The sequence below is a fragment of the Verruconis gallopava genome, assembly GCF_000836295.1.
Source record: "Verruconis gallopava strain CBS 43764 unplaced genomic scaffold supercont1.6, whole genome shotgun sequence".
NCBI lineage: Eukaryota > Fungi > Ascomycota > Dothideomycetes > Venturiales > Sympoventuriaceae > Verruconis > Verruconis gallopava.
In genome coordinates, this window is record NW_015622142.1 from 319,862 (window position 1) to 333,461 (window position 13,600).

Genomic DNA, 13,600 nt, shown 5'->3' on the forward strand with positions numbered 1-13,600 from the left:
TCAGCAGGATAGGAGGAAGGAAAGGAGGGCTAAACCTTGGCTTCCTCGATTCCCTCCATGGCTTCTGCTGTCTCTTTTCTCTCCTCCCTCCACCAAAGCGTTTTGCCGTCTCTAGGAGGAATATCCAGTCTCGTGACGTCCGCGCCTACAATCTTCATAAGTGCCGCCTCGTCCGGTACCACCTCTCTTCCTTTCCTCCCCAGCCTCCTCTCCATGTCTGCTGCCTCGGCCTCCATGACATTCTCGAGCGCGAGCTCCTTCGCATTCCACTCTCTCTTCCTCCTCTGATCCAACTCGCCTACCTCCCGCCGCAGCTTCTCGCCCTCTTCGCTCGCCCACTTGATTTGCGCCATGAGCACCTTGTAAAGCTCACCGGGCGGCAACGCAAGTTCCTCTTCAGTGAAGTCTATGGCGGCTGGAAATTGCCGCTCCACTGCCCCTTTGCCTGCGGCAGACCCAGTTGCCGGAGTGAAGATCACGTTGTTATGTTCGTACTCCTCGTCCACGGTGGCCGAATTACTGGGAGCCGCCATTGGGCTGGCGGGGACGGAGCCTACCGCAGATTTGCTACCAGCGTCCGAGCCTGGGCCTCCCGCACCGGAGACGCCATTGCTGCCGATCGCTTTGAATGTGAGGCGCAGCTTCTGGTTCTTGTTTTGAGGGTTCGAAGAGTGGTGTTTGGGGACTGGATCAGAAGGACGCAGAGCCTCCGTCTCGTGGACGGTGCGCATGTGTTTCGCCAGCGCGTCCGAGCGGGTGAAGGACCTGTCGCATTCTGCACAATTGTCGAGTTAGCAACTATTCATTTAACCGTGAAGAATGCCACTAGAGCCAATGAACGGGGGGGGTTTGACGACGTACCAGGAAGGGTGCAGTAGAACGGCTTCTCTCGCGTATGACTTCTCATGTGTGCTCTGAGCGCGTAGCCGCTCGCGTGCGGAATCCCCTTTCTCGAGCAATCGGCCCATTCACAGCTGTACTTCTTCTGCCGGGCGTGGATGTGCTCGTCGTGGAGGTGCTGCACCAGCAAGTCCATGTTGCCCATTTCGCCTGCTTCGCAGCCCTCCCACCGACAGAAGCTGATCTGCTCGCCCTTGTGACCGAATCCGCCATCGTCGTCGTCCCCCGGCAACGCGGCGGCCGAAGCCAAGTGTGGCGACCCGGGGACGGAGCCGTCGGTGTCGGAGGAGATGTCTTCGTCTTCGTCTGGGACGGCCGCTGCCGTTGGAAGGACGTCAAACGCGCCGGAACTCGGAGCTAGGTGGTGGCTTGATGACGGAATGCCAGAAGTTTCTCGGTGCGTATTCGGACCTGTCTTTTGCCGTTTTGAGGGCCGAGCTGAGGAGCCCATTTCTGTGCTTGGAGAAGGGGAACCGCCGAACCTCGTATGGTAGGTATCATCATTATACTGGAACTCATCCTCACTATGCTCGGAGAGGGGCGAGCCCGGTGACTCCATTTTCCTCTATGATTTTATTCCCCGATGAGCAAATTGCGGCGCTTCAATGTCGGGATAGCGCCAATGACGATGTCGCCAGTTGTAGTCGCTTATCCCTGGAGAGTAAACTCGTGTAGCCGCAGCTCCCTTTGAAATGAACGCGATCCTCCGCGAGGACGACTTCCGGCCCACGTTTCAGCGACGAAGGCAAGGCGAGCAATCGAAACGTCACGACCGCGGGTCTGTACAGGACCACGCGACTCTGCTTCGGTATCGAAATGGGTAGATCGAGAGGGACACGGGGAATGCGACGGGCATGGGAGGAGACAGCAGACGTGAATTCCGCATCACCTCCGACGCGCGGCACGGACCATCCTCCGTACAAAAGTCTCTCGAAAACGACCCAAAAAAGCTGAGTTTGGTTCAAGACCGAACTGTCAGACGTCCGAGTCGAACGAATTTGGCGGTGCGTCTACATAAACACATCTCGCGATGGCAGCCAATGCATTGAAGCCGCACTTCCCCGTCGGCAAGCGGCAAATCTCATTGTACGTCGTCTCCATCCACCAATCTTGCTGGACATAGGTCTACCTTCGGCCGCCCCTCCCTTCGTTGTTTCTCCCAACAGAGTGCAGCAATTGCTAACGAAGATGCGCTCGCGCGCTGACAAAACAGCCCCAAGTTCACAGTGACGATGATAAAATCCGCTCTGCCTCCCAACTACGCACGCTTCATCGTGCCGCTCTCCTTCAACAAGCTCGACCTCCGAGACTACCTGTTCCACGTGTACAATGTGCGGACGCTGCACATCCGCTCGGCCATCATCCAGGGCAAGGCATTCAAGAACGAGCACCAGCGGCTGGTGCGCGGCCCTGCGACCAAATACATGACGGCGCAGTTGCTGGAGCCGTTCGTGTGGCCGGAGGAGCCGTGGGTCAAGCAAGGAATCGCCGAGGAGGACTGGGACGGCTTCCAGAGAGGCATGCAGGAAGCGAGCGAGGAGGCCGAGCGGGGCGACGAGACCGTCATCAACTACGACCGGACGCTTAGACGCATCAGAGACAAGATGAAGCCCAAGAGGGAGCACAGGGAGAAGCTGGAGGAGCAGGCGAGGCGTCTGCTGAGCGGCGAAGAGAAGTGGCAGAGCACGAGCATGGCCATGGGGAGGGAGGAGTTCTGGAGCAGGAAGACGTCGAGCAAGGCGAGGTGATGGCCACTCTTCTTTTGGTGACTTTTGCTCAACCTTTGTAACCGATGGAACGCGCTGGCCGCGCAGGCCCAGTATGATTGACAGGACCTGGCGTTGGGCCGCCTTCTTGTTTTTCATGTGTACAATTAGCTAGCATAGCGACGGAATGGACCGCCGTTCAAAGGATATCTCTCTCTGTGCATATATCAAGGCAAGCTTCCGGCCGCGCTACTCTGCAACGTTTCCGGGGAAACCTGTTAGCTGAAGAATGTGGAAATCTACTGTCGTACTCTCGTCGGCCATGCCGCAGCGACCTCGTTCCGAAGCCCTCTTGCATCGCAAAGCCGATATTTGCCGCCCCCGCCATCTGTCGTACCTCTTAAGCCTTCTGTAAACACTTGATATGACAAAGCGCTGGGTAGCCAAATGGAGCGGAAACAACCAGATAGGGTCGATTCGAATCAATAGCGTCACATAACGTCTTTGGCTCTGGCCTTGATGCCAACTGTTCTTATCTGGAATATCAGCCTAGAGCGTTGGCGCTGAATTTATCCACCACGTTATCCCCGAACCAACAACGGGTGACTTACAGTAAAGAACGGCTCAGAAGCACACTTGCTGCCAGGACAGCTAGGTTAGGTGTTCGCACCATTGCAGATGCTTTTTTTTTTTTTGCTCAGATACCTGCTCGGGATCGTAGGAACGTAGCAGGAGTTGCTACAAATCGCGGCCCATGTTACAGTACTGACTCACGCTTGCAAAGGGGCATTAGAAGTTTGTTCATCGTGCACCAAAGTCTCCATTACACGTATCAATGTATCTTAGTCCTGGAAATTGGCTCCATATCCATGACGGCCACCAAGTACCATCCCGATACGCCCAAACTCTTCGCTGAAGCCGCAAAAAGTAAGCAGTAAAGACGCAGATCATGTGCACCACTGTCCATTCCGTGTTGGTTTTGTCACTACCTCTCTGGAGAACAATGATTAAAATATGTATATGAAGAATACGTCATGTGCTTCTAGGGATAATGCTGGCGTTAGACATCATACTCATGCATCGCATCGCATTTGTATCACATCGCACAACGCTCGTGAATACGGAAAAAGAAGAAAAAAAAAACCACGTCGGGATAGAGGGTAAATATCGCCGCGCCTTGCCCTTCCGTTGCTACAATAATCCCCAACACAACCGTGACGAGGAGGGGGGTTGAAAGCTGAATAGCGAATATGTGTAACGTTTTCCCTTCAAAGATCAAACGAAAAGTGCCGCCTCTGTTCCACTCCCAGCCCGCAACTTGAATTCATCCGCTACAACCTCAAGTTCTTTAAAATCTCCTGCGCCATGTTTTTGTAGTGCATCATGTTGCCAGCCACTTTCTTGAATTGAATGCCATACAGGCCGATGATGGGAATTTTGACGATGAAGATCTCGAATTTGAGCACCATGTTCTCGCCTACGTCGTCCCTGACGTGCGTGCTCGTTTCGCCTGGATTGCGTGCACGGCCATATGCCGATACTTTTGGTCCACGATATCGACCGCCGTTGAGACGGTCTTCGTCCGACAGATCGGTACCATCATCCACAGCCGAGGGTGCTTCGGAGTCAAGGACGTCACCAGGTGAGCGTGGCGACTTCTGCGCCTGCTGCGCACGCAAAAACTCCTCACGGTCCTTCTCCGTCGAGTTTCCCATCAATGCGTTGAAGCTGATCTTGCGGCGGTGCGTTCTCTCCTTCGATGGCACTCCAGGAGAATTTTGCGGCGTCTCCACGCTCAGATTCGCCGAAAGCGGTGGGCTCAGATTTTCCTGGCCCTTTTCCGGCACAGGCAGTGGATTATCCGGCATATTGTGCTTCTGGGTGCCACCGGCGGCGCGATCCAGGCTCGGGTTGTGTGTGCAAAGAAACCCCCCTTTGATCTCCTCGTACTCGAGTCCGCGCTGCTGCAGCACACGCACGAGATCCTTTTGGATGAAAGAGAGAGGCTTCGATGATGTAGTGGACACGCTGAACAAGCCTTTCAGGATAACAGGCTGCACGGTCGGCTCTGGATCGGTGTCTTGGTATGCTTCAGCGCGAGCGACTTCTGCTTCCGTCTCCTCCGGCACATTGAGCTGGTTCTCTTGATTCTGTTGCGCACGCTTCATACGCCGCGCCTGGATGCTCTCCCTACGCGCATGGCCTAGCGACTTCGCTCGCGACGTGCCTGCTGATCTTGAGACAGTCACAGATGCAGGTGCCTGAGCGTCTTCTCCCATTCCTGCCGCATCACCAGCACCGCTGACGGCAGCAGGCTTCTTGCCCCCGTAGCTCGAGTTATCGGATCCGCTTGTGGGAGGCGGCTCCGTTGCATTATTTCCAACCTCTGAGGCGTTTCTCTTGCCCAGCCGTCTACGGTCCACGCTTGTAGATCTCCGCAGGCTCATGAAGCGCTTGATACCGTCGCCGCCAGATGGTGGTGTCAGCAACTCAGGCTGGTGCCTCTGACTGCCTGTGACGTGCAGGGACGCAGACGACGGCGTGTTCTCCTTCGTCTCGCCAGGTCGAGGTCTCCTGACGCTGAAACTCTTCCGCGGCGTGCCTTGTAGCGTGTCCGTCGGACTCGAAACGTTTAGCGTGGGCCCAGCGTGTGCAGAATTGGCATGTTCGTTCGTCTGGCCTTGCGGTTGTCTCTTGCGTGTGCTGAAGCGCCTGAAAAGACCCGCTGCAGTGCTCTCTTTGCGAGCCGGCGTCTCTGCCGGCGCAACAATGGCGGGTGGCGCATCGGCCTGCTGCAACTTTAACTTCTCCATCTGCTCTGCAACCTCATCCTCGCCGTGCGTACGAGCTCGCGGTCTTGTCCTGCCGCCAGTGGGAGCCTCTCCCGGACTCTCATATGCGTTGTAGTTGGTGTATGCAGACTCTGGTGGCGCTGGCAGATCCGGTAACTTTAGCGGCTTGTCCGAGGGAGTCTCCAGCGCCCCGGGATTCATCTCGCGGCGCTCACGCTCCATCTTCTCGCGGACAAGGTAGTATATGGACAGCATGGGCGCATATGCATTGACGGGGTCGTCACCATATTGCACGGCCTCGTTTGACAAATTTGTCAGCGTGTCACGACTCGCCGAGTTACGCCGCTTATAAAAGTCGAAGACTCCTCGTTTGCGCTCCGGATCGGGAGCGCTACCTGGATTTTGCTGCTTGCGATTCGCGTTGCGGACCGCACGCTGGTAATCCTCCGAGTTGATGATCTTTGTCAGTTGCATGTTAATGTACTCGGGTGAGCCAAAGTCAAATCCTGTCATCCTCTTGATGACATCTTGATCGAGAGGAAGCTGTATTGGTTCGCGGTGGGGCAGAAAGTTCTCTGGAGGGCCGCTGAAACCCTTGGTCATCCATGGATGGTTTGCTATCTCGCCGAGACTGGCGCGGGATTTCGGGTCTGTGACGAGCATCCGGGAGATGAGGTTCTTGCATTCTGCGTAGGAGGGAAGGCATCGTTAGCGCAGTTTCAGTTTAACTTGATAGGAAGAAGACAACTAACCGGCTGAAAGCCACGGGGGATACTCGACGTAACCCTTCTTTATCTTTGCATGCAGCTGCGGCATGCTCTGGTCATCAAACGGAACTTTCCCACATACAAGCACGTATAGCACGATACCAAAGCTCCAGACGTCGACTTCGGGCCCCGTGTATTGCTTAGCCTGCAGCAGCTCCGGTGCGGCAAAATATAGACTCCCACAAAACGTCTTCAAAGTGCTGTGGGGCGAGAAGAGGTTGCTGAGCCCAAAGTCTATGATTTTGATATCGCCCGTCTTGGAGATGAGTATGTTCTCGATCTTGAGGTCACGGTGGACGATCGAGTTGCGGTGGCAGTAGTCGAGTGCGGAGCAGATTTGGCGCGCAAACTTTCGCGCCTGCTTCTCTTTTAGCCGGCCGTGTGAGATGATGTAGTCAAGCATCTGGCCGCCGTTGACATATTCGAACAACATGTACCAGTGGTGCGACGTTCGCACGACGTCGCGCATCCCACAAATGTACGGATGGTTGACGAGGCTGACGATGGCGGCCTCGCGTGCGGTGCGTATCTCCTTGGAGTGCTCTGCGCGCTCCCGGTCAGCCTGGCTGCGGTGCTCGTCTGTCGACTGGCGCGGCACGATCTTGATTGCGACTTGCTCCCCTGTCTCGAGATTGCGTGCCAGCTTCACCTTGCCCATGCTGCCAGCTCCGATTGTCTTTCCTAGGCCCCACCTACCCGTCTGTGTATCGAGAGTGGTCCGTCGCCTGCCTGCTGTCGGCGCATGCCTCATTGAACCGTCGTTCACCATACCATTCGTGGGAGGCTGACTTCGCGCCGCGGCGTCCATGGATGCGTAGCGATCCTGGTTGCCGCCTGCACCCCGTGAAGACGAGGTGCGTGGCGGCTGCTGCGCTTGGTTGTTGTTGTTATTGTTGACGCTATTTCGCATTGAATCGGTTCTTGTGGGGTATTGGGATCGATCATGGTCGCGAGAGCTGCCTCTGCCCGACGACGAGGGCGGCTGCGTCTGTGACGACTCGTAGTCTCGTTGTGCCACGTTATCGGCAGCTTGAGGAGCTGCCGATCCACTTGGCCGCTGCGTATGATGAGCGCGGGGCGAGGTCGAGCCGGGGACACGGGTTGACTGCGACCGATGTGGACGATGAACTGTGTCCGAGGGCTGAGGAACACGCTGCGAATTGCTTCGCGCTACCGGAGCAGTCGGTGCTGCACTCGACATGATGTATGTCGATCGGCCGTCGGGCTATGGAAGGGTTGGGCGTGAGCGGGTGACCAGCTGATGTTGCACCGTGTGCACCAAGTCACACGTGCAGTACGAAGAGTACCAGCCGTTGGCCTTGTTCGAGTCCCGACTCTTTTTGCTGGCTCAGCTCCAGCCCTCAAATGGTGTATACCGCGCACGGTCGGTTCGTTGCGCGAAATTGTCGAGGGCGTAGCCCCCTGGTCACGCACTCGTTCGTGTGTCGTCTCGGATAGGCCTTCGGCTGAATATGTCGGTGAGGCGTCGCAAAGTGACGTTGGAGAGCGAGGGGGGATCGGCGAGGAAAGAGAGGACAGTCCGCTGCAAGCTGAGATCGAAATGGTCAGTCCAGTGTTCGACGTGAGTGCCAGGTGACGAAGAAGCTGACGCGGGTGAGGATGGCCAACACAAGCAGCACAAGCGAGGTAACGTGAACACAGTCAGGGGGCGGGGCAGCAACAGCAAGTACAGCAGCAGCACCAGAACTAGTTCATCAAGAACGAAAGCATGAAAGGATGGGCCAGGGAAGATGAAGCAGAGGAATGGTAAGGTTTTCAATGGTGCAGAGTAGGATTGGTTTGTGAAACTTTTTGGGGATCCCCGGCCCTTGCTCGCATCTCGACAAGTTTCGCGCGTCGAGGTATTTGAGCAGCAGAGAAGATGTACGAAGCAACAAGGACGACAGGATAGGGGAAGGCAAGCGGTGATGCTTGAGATGACGACTCGCTGCACGTCAACCGAACGGCTTTCTCGGATCTCGAGCAGACAACAGCGAGGAAGAGCCATGCCAAGTGTGCAACGGGCGGCGCAACGGGGGTACAGGCGGTTAACGGGATCAAGACAGTCGCGACGAAGGCAGAGCTCAAGCTCTCCGGCTTACTCACCTCTTTCTTTTCAGAGCGTTGTGTTGATGCGTCTGGAGACCTGGATCAAGACAGACGGAACAGGGGGGAAAGAGCAGCGGAGGGCGGGGAAGACGATGGTGGTGCCGGTGACGGTGGAGGTAAGTGATAGTAGTAGTAGGCGCGGTAGTTGTTCGAGGGCGATGGTGATGATGACGGCGGGCGCAGGCGGTCTTGGTAGCGCGGTCTAGTGCCCGATACAGGGGGCGGTATTGTGCGCCCTTGGTTTGGGGTCAAGGAGCCCTTTTTGGCCTGGGGTCCAGAGGCTGCAGGTCCAGGGAACAGTAGTGCAAGGCCGCCGAGGAGGGTCGGCCAGAGCGCAGGCTGGAGGGGAGATGGAGGGCGGATGGTAGGGAGGTAGAGGGCTGCAGCGGCGTCGAGGACATCAGCAGTAGAGGGTACGTTGGGGCCCTTTAGGGGGGAGGGAGCATCAGCCGGGCGCAAGAAGCTGGCGGCTTGCGAACGTGGCCGGCTGGGGTGACGCGATAGGGGATGGAGAAGGGCTGAATTTGGGGGGAAGGCCCGCCGTGCTCGGGCGCAGAACAGGCCGGGTGATGGACACGAAGCAGCAGCGGAAAAAGCGAAATCGCCGATCGTCTCTCTGTGCACGCCAGGCCGTCCCCCCATTTAAAGTTGACAGGGTGGATCTCCGAGGCGAAAAAAAAAGAGAAAACTACCATTGCCGATCAGATGGGCAGGTCCTGGTGACGTCGGTCTGCTTCGTCGGCTGCTGGCTGTCGCCTCTGATCAATGGTCGAACACAACTGACCGGCGGTGGGCCGCCAGCAGGCCAGAAAGCACTCGACGTGCTCTTGTGAGCAGTGGAGCAGCTGGAGAGCGTGAGCTAGGGGTGGAGACGGAACGGAGCGAGCGAGATCCAGGACGCGTCAGGCGTCGCCGTCGTGCGAAGGAGCGAAAGCAATGACGGCGACACGGTAGGCCATCTGAGCAGTGACGATGCAGTGGTGTGAGCAGCAGAGCGCAGCATATGCTCCAGGACTCCCTACCCGCTCCACGCTACTACTTGCTTCTGCTTACGCTGCTGCTCACACGCACACCTGCGCGCACGCTCTCGCGCCCACATTCATGCACAGCAGTGAAGAAAATCGATAAGACACAAAACTAGCACGGACCAAGCGCAGCTCCCCTTACTCGCCTGACGCTCTCCGTACGGATTCGTTGCTATTTTTCTCGCTGCGGTCAGTAAACAAGGGACGCCTTGCCTTGTTGTCTTACCCGTGAGGCACAGACACGTATGCCTACAGCCACGAACACCGACAAAGACGTCGAAGACACAGACGGGTAAGATAAAAAAGAAAAGAAAGACAGGAAGCAAAACAAGACTGAACGGTCGCGAATGTATTTGACATTAGTTAGACTCAATGTAGCGCGCACTAAGCCTCGCGATCCCGCCGCTCTTGCTGGCCTCACTGTCACACATCCCCCGATCAGGCCATGCAATGCACACACAAAGAACTGCCAACCCTGTGCCCCGAGGTTGCGAATTTGCCGCACCGAGGCCGGATACATTAGACGGTCTGCACCAGGGCTCAATCAAAGGGTCATGTACGAGCCTTTCGGTAGTACTGCAGCATCGGAACGATGCCTTTGTGAGACCCCCTTTTTTGGGAGCGGTGGTACGAGGATGGTACAAGGCCGCCCTACAGACATGGAAGAGGTGGCGTGCGGTGAACAATGGAAAACATAAAACAAGACGAATGGGCAAGAAGTCTAGACGAGCAAGAAGTCGTCGGTTTAGGAGATTGGTCCTACACTTGCGCCCTCTGGAAGGGGCTGTTGACGGAGAGTCAAACGACGAGTCGCACGTGATTTTTAGCCATCAAGCCTGCGGCTTGCAGTTTCGCACTGCTTCTGCGTGTTCAAGGCGATGACTGCGACGAGGTAGTCGTATCACCGGTTCTACGGCTGAAGCTAACGTGGATGAGACGGTGTTGTTTGGTGATGTAACAAGTGACGATCCGCAGCACAAAGCGTCGCCTGTCCCATTCCCGCTCCGCCCCACCGTGTGCCGGCGCAAATCCTCCGTGCTCTTGGCACGTCCACTCCGTCCCTCCGCAAGAGCCTCAGAGCCATTTTTCCTCCCGACCAGAGCTCCGCTGGCTGAAGCTACGTCCTGCCTTGCGATCAATCCCGTCCTCTTCGTCATTACTACTCTCGCCGCCGCAACCACGACCGCGACCCGACGCAGACGACATCCCTCGCGTCCCGATACGCGTGCACAGCGCAAGGCACGCCTAATGCATGGCCCACTCCTGACACCACACCAAGCACACAACCTTGATTAGCAAGGAGCAGTCGCAGCGGAAATAAATATCTCCAGGTAAAGTCAATGTCCGCGGCCAAGCGTTCGCGCGCTGCATTCGAGGACGATCTCCGAGCAAGAGCGAGTCCCTACGCCTTTTTTGGAACCCCGCTGCCACCCCTCGACGCAGGCGTACGAGATGACGGCTCCTACGTCCCCGTGTGGCAGCAAGAGGTGAGGGATGAGCGTGGCAGGAAGCGTCTACACGGCGCTTTCACAGGCGGCTTCAGTGCTGGGTATGTATAAACTTCGCTCCCTTTAGACTTTGATATGCAACACAACAATATACATTGATCAGTCCCAATGATTGTATTTGAATCGGGTGAGACGTGTCTGGTTATGCGCTTTGTGTACACAGAACCTTGGGCCAGTTTCGTTTGTACAGTCGCTGCTTTTGGAAATTCAAATCTTCCTGCCCCCATTGCGCATGCTTTTCTGTTGCCAAGAGATAAAAGACGCACTGATGCTAGCAGCTGAAACCGCAGATACTTTAACACAGTTGGTTCCAAAGAAGGATGGACGCCGCAGTCCTTCGTTTCGTCGCGGAGCAACCGCGCCAGTATGCAACAGCGCCCCGAAGACTTCATGGACGAGGAAGATTTGGCTGATGCCGAGGACGCGAAACGCCTACACACCGCGGCGGGGTACAGCGGCCTAGGAGGCGCAGCCGTTGGCGTCGACGGGAGTCTGAGCGGAAATGCTTTGCTAGACATTATGAGAGTTGGTGGTGCGGATAGTAAAGGAGCGATGCTGCTGCGAAGAATGGGGTGGAGAGAAGGACAGGGCATTGGGCCCAAGGTGAAGAGGAAGGCAAGATATGACGAGGACGATGGGAACGATGATGTGGAAGGCGAAACACATCTGTTCGCACCAGAGGACAGCAAGATGATTGCCTTTGAGAAGAAGAGCGATTGCAAGGGACTAGGATATGCGGGTGAACTCTCGCTGCACCGCACGATCGAAAACAATTCCAAACTAGACAGTGACGACGACGACGATGACAGCGCAGCTGCGTGGAACCGTGCTGCCAATGCGGCCAAGCTGAAGAAGCTCCGACCATCCAAGACGAAGAAACCAAGCTTTGGCGTTGGCGTACTTAATGACACGGGCTCCGACGACGAAGATCCGTATGAGATAGGCCCCAAGATCTCTTACAATCGTACCATTGGGGGCGACAAGAAGCCCACAAAGAAGAAGACCGTAGTCGGTGGCGCGAACCCACTCCTCGCATCGCGACCCGTCTTCGTGTCCAAGAAGAACGCTCCTGCGGGAAAGGCTGCAGCCTCTGGCTTCAGAAAATGTCACGACGGTAGGCTCCCATTGGACGGGTTTGTTCTCGCGATGCAGGCTCTAGACATATCGCCGATCAACAAGTACCCTCCGCCTAAGATTCCAGACGGATGGAAACCGAAACGCTCGCGGTGGGACGTCGCACCGGCCGAAGAGCACAAATCTACCGCGGACATGGCCAAAACGTCAAGCCTTGACCCCAAGGCCCGAGCCGCAGCGCTGGGTGAAGAGATGCTGCCTGGCAAATCCATCTTCGACTATATATCGTCCGCGGCACGAGACAAACTTGCTGCTGTAGCTGGGCGTTCGGATCTTCCGCAGGGACGCGGCGAAGATGCACCCGAGGGCTATAGACTCACGGAAGAGGATAAACAAAAGCAGATGTGGAATTCAGTGCCAACTCTCAGCAGAAGCATTGCGCTCGAAGCGCTCCAGCGTGGTGCTAGCGGCTGGATGCCTTACGCGGACGACGAAGCGAAGCGCGCACGGTACCGGGCCTTCCTCGAGCTCAAAGCCGGCATCCGCGACGCGAACATACTTCCCGAACGCGCAAAAGGTATGAGCACCGACGACTGGAGGAACGAGCTACGTGAGTTCGCACAAGCAGCCGAGGTCTTCCGCCCAATCACTGGAGCCATGGCCTCACGCTTCACTTCATCGTCGCGAGCATTTGAAGGGACACTACAAAACACTGACGACAGCGGCGGTGACGCGGCCAAGGACGCAAAAGGGCCGCTTCTGAGCAAGCCCGCTGCGAAGCCTGAGGATCCAGCCGAGGCGGCCGCAAAGATTGGCATGTATGGGCACATGACACGGACTGTCCTGCCATTTTATCCCACGCGGCTCCTTTGCAAGCGGTTTGGCGTGCGTCCTCCCACAAATGTGCAGCTAGACCCCTCGTCTGAGCAGACTGCGGACGCTACTGCGCAGGAGATGGTCCCCAGGAAAGCGATCGAACGCATGATGCAAGATGCGGCTCTTCGGCGGTTCACGAGCAGTGGGTTCGAAGGGGGCTCTGACGACGTTCATAGCGGTCAGGCCGCTCAAGTCGTGCCGCAGGCACCGGCGGACAATACACCGTCGCCCGAGAGGGTCGATGCGGAGAGGAATGAGGCGCTCGAGGCCGAGAGGCCGGGTGACGCGGTGTTCAAAGCTATCTTTGGCAGTGACGACGAGGACGAAGACTAGCGTCAGCATCAGCGACGCCGATATGGCATATGCATATGTAGGCCTTTTCGCTCGCCACACAAGGGCCTTTACTGCGCCAGTAGCCAAGTACCCTTTGTCCTCGTCCGTCTCTCCGTGCCAGCTGCTGGACCATCACAGGCTCGTAGTCTGGAGGTTAACAAAAGCGAGCCCTCTCCCCCAAAGCGAACAGAAGCCTTCTTCTGCACAATAGCATTCACACCCATTCTTCACTCGCAGGCCTTGCTTACCTTCGCTCCCGTACATAAGAGACCTTTTCTTCTTACAGGGTCAGAATTGAGCCGCTTAGGAACAGCAAACGATTTGTCTTGCCTCTTCAACTTTCTTTCCAAAATGCCCTCTCCGGTGCCGACGCCTTATCCTCATTGCACAACTCTGTCGTCGTGAAATGTGCCAAAATCCCAGATACCCTCATTCGTTTTGTTCTTTTTTTTTTTTTTTTTTTTTTTTTTGGCCGCCTCACTCGTTCGCAAGCTCGTCCGCGTCCTGCAA

At 56.5% G+C, this 13,600-nt stretch overlaps 4 protein-coding genes across 8 annotated transcripts; 2 read left to right on the forward strand and 2 right to left on the reverse strand.

The window, feature by feature from the left end:
* Window positions 1-29: 29 nt before the first annotated feature.
* On the reverse strand, window positions 30-1,459 carry PV09_02391 (uncharacterized protein; the record flags this gene model as incomplete). The annotated part of the gene is made up of 2 exons (XM_016355419.1): window positions 30-775; window positions 862-1,459. 2 exons carry the CDS (start codon window positions 1,457-1,459, stop codon window positions 30-32), a joined length of 1,344 nt encoding a protein of 447 aa, XP_016216555.1.
* Window positions 1,460-1,735: 276 nt separating this feature from the next.
* PV09_02392 (uncharacterized protein) lies at window positions 1,736-2,914 on the forward strand. Its single transcript, XM_016355420.1, has 2 exons — window positions 1,736-1,986; window positions 2,114-2,914. Exons 1-2 carry the CDS (start codon window positions 1,931-1,933, stop codon window positions 2,646-2,648), a joined length of 591 nt encoding a protein of 196 aa, XP_016216556.1. The 5' UTR covers window positions 1,736-1,930; the 3' UTR covers window positions 2,649-2,914.
* Window positions 2,915-3,412: 498 nt separating this feature from the next.
* Window positions 3,413-8,870, reverse strand: PV09_02393. Of its 3 annotated transcripts, none has more exons than XM_016355423.1 (3): window positions 8,272-8,870; window positions 6,151-7,715; window positions 3,413-6,084 (listed from the first exon to the last, which is right to left on the reverse strand). In XM_016355423.1, exons 2-3 carry the CDS (start codon window positions 7,364-7,366, stop codon window positions 3,938-3,940), a joined length of 3,363 nt encoding a protein of 1,120 aa, XP_016216559.1. In that variant the 5' UTR covers window positions 7,367-7,715; window positions 8,272-8,870; the 3' UTR covers window positions 3,413-3,937. The 3 variants fall into 3 exon arrangements, with proteins under 3 accessions (XP_016216559.1, XP_016216558.1, XP_016216557.1); XM_016355422.1 differs by having other exon boundaries at window positions 7,776-8,870; XM_016355421.1 differs by having other exon boundaries at window positions 6,151-8,870.
* Window positions 8,871-9,234: 364 nt separating this feature from the next.
* Window positions 9,235-13,428, forward strand: PV09_02394. Of its 3 annotated transcripts, none has more exons than XM_016355426.1 (2): window positions 9,235-10,848; window positions 11,086-13,428. In XM_016355426.1, the coding sequence occupies exon 2, from the start codon at window positions 11,174-11,176 to the stop codon at window positions 13,088-13,090; it is 1,917 nt and encodes a 638-aa protein (XP_016216562.1). In that variant the 5' UTR covers window positions 9,235-10,848; window positions 11,086-11,173; the 3' UTR covers window positions 13,091-13,428. The 3 variants fall into 3 exon arrangements, with proteins under 3 accessions (XP_016216562.1, XP_016216560.1, XP_016216561.1); XM_016355424.1 differs by having other exon boundaries at window positions 11,098-13,428; XM_016355425.1 differs by having other exon boundaries at window positions 9,235-9,591; window positions 9,663-13,428.
* The last annotated feature ends 172 nt before the right edge of the window (window positions 13,429-13,600 follow it).

Coding starts and splice junctions, on each gene's coding strand:
- PV09_02392 (XM_016355420.1), top strand. CDS start 1,931: ATGGCAGCCAATGCATTGAAGCCGCACTTCCCCGTCGGCAAGCGGCAA. Junction 1,987..2,113: donor GGCAAGCGGCAAATCTCATT/GTACGTCGTCTC, acceptor CTGACAAAACAG/CCCCAAGTTCACAGTGACGA.
- PV09_02393 (XM_016355423.1), bottom strand. CDS start 7,366: ATGTCGAGTGCAGCACCGACTGCTCCGGTAGCGCGAAGCAATTCGCAG. Junction 6,085..6,150: donor TCCCCCGTGGCTTTCAGCCG/GTTAGTTGTCTT, acceptor CCTCCTACGCAG/AATGCAAGAACCTCATCTCC.
- PV09_02394 (XM_016355424.1), top strand. CDS start 10,640: ATGTCCGCGGCCAAGCGTTCGCGCGCTGCATTCGAGGACGATCTCCGA. Junction 10,849..11,097: donor ACAGGCGGCTTCAGTGCTGG/GTATGTATAAAC, acceptor CTGAAACCGCAG/ATACTTTAACACAGTTGGTT.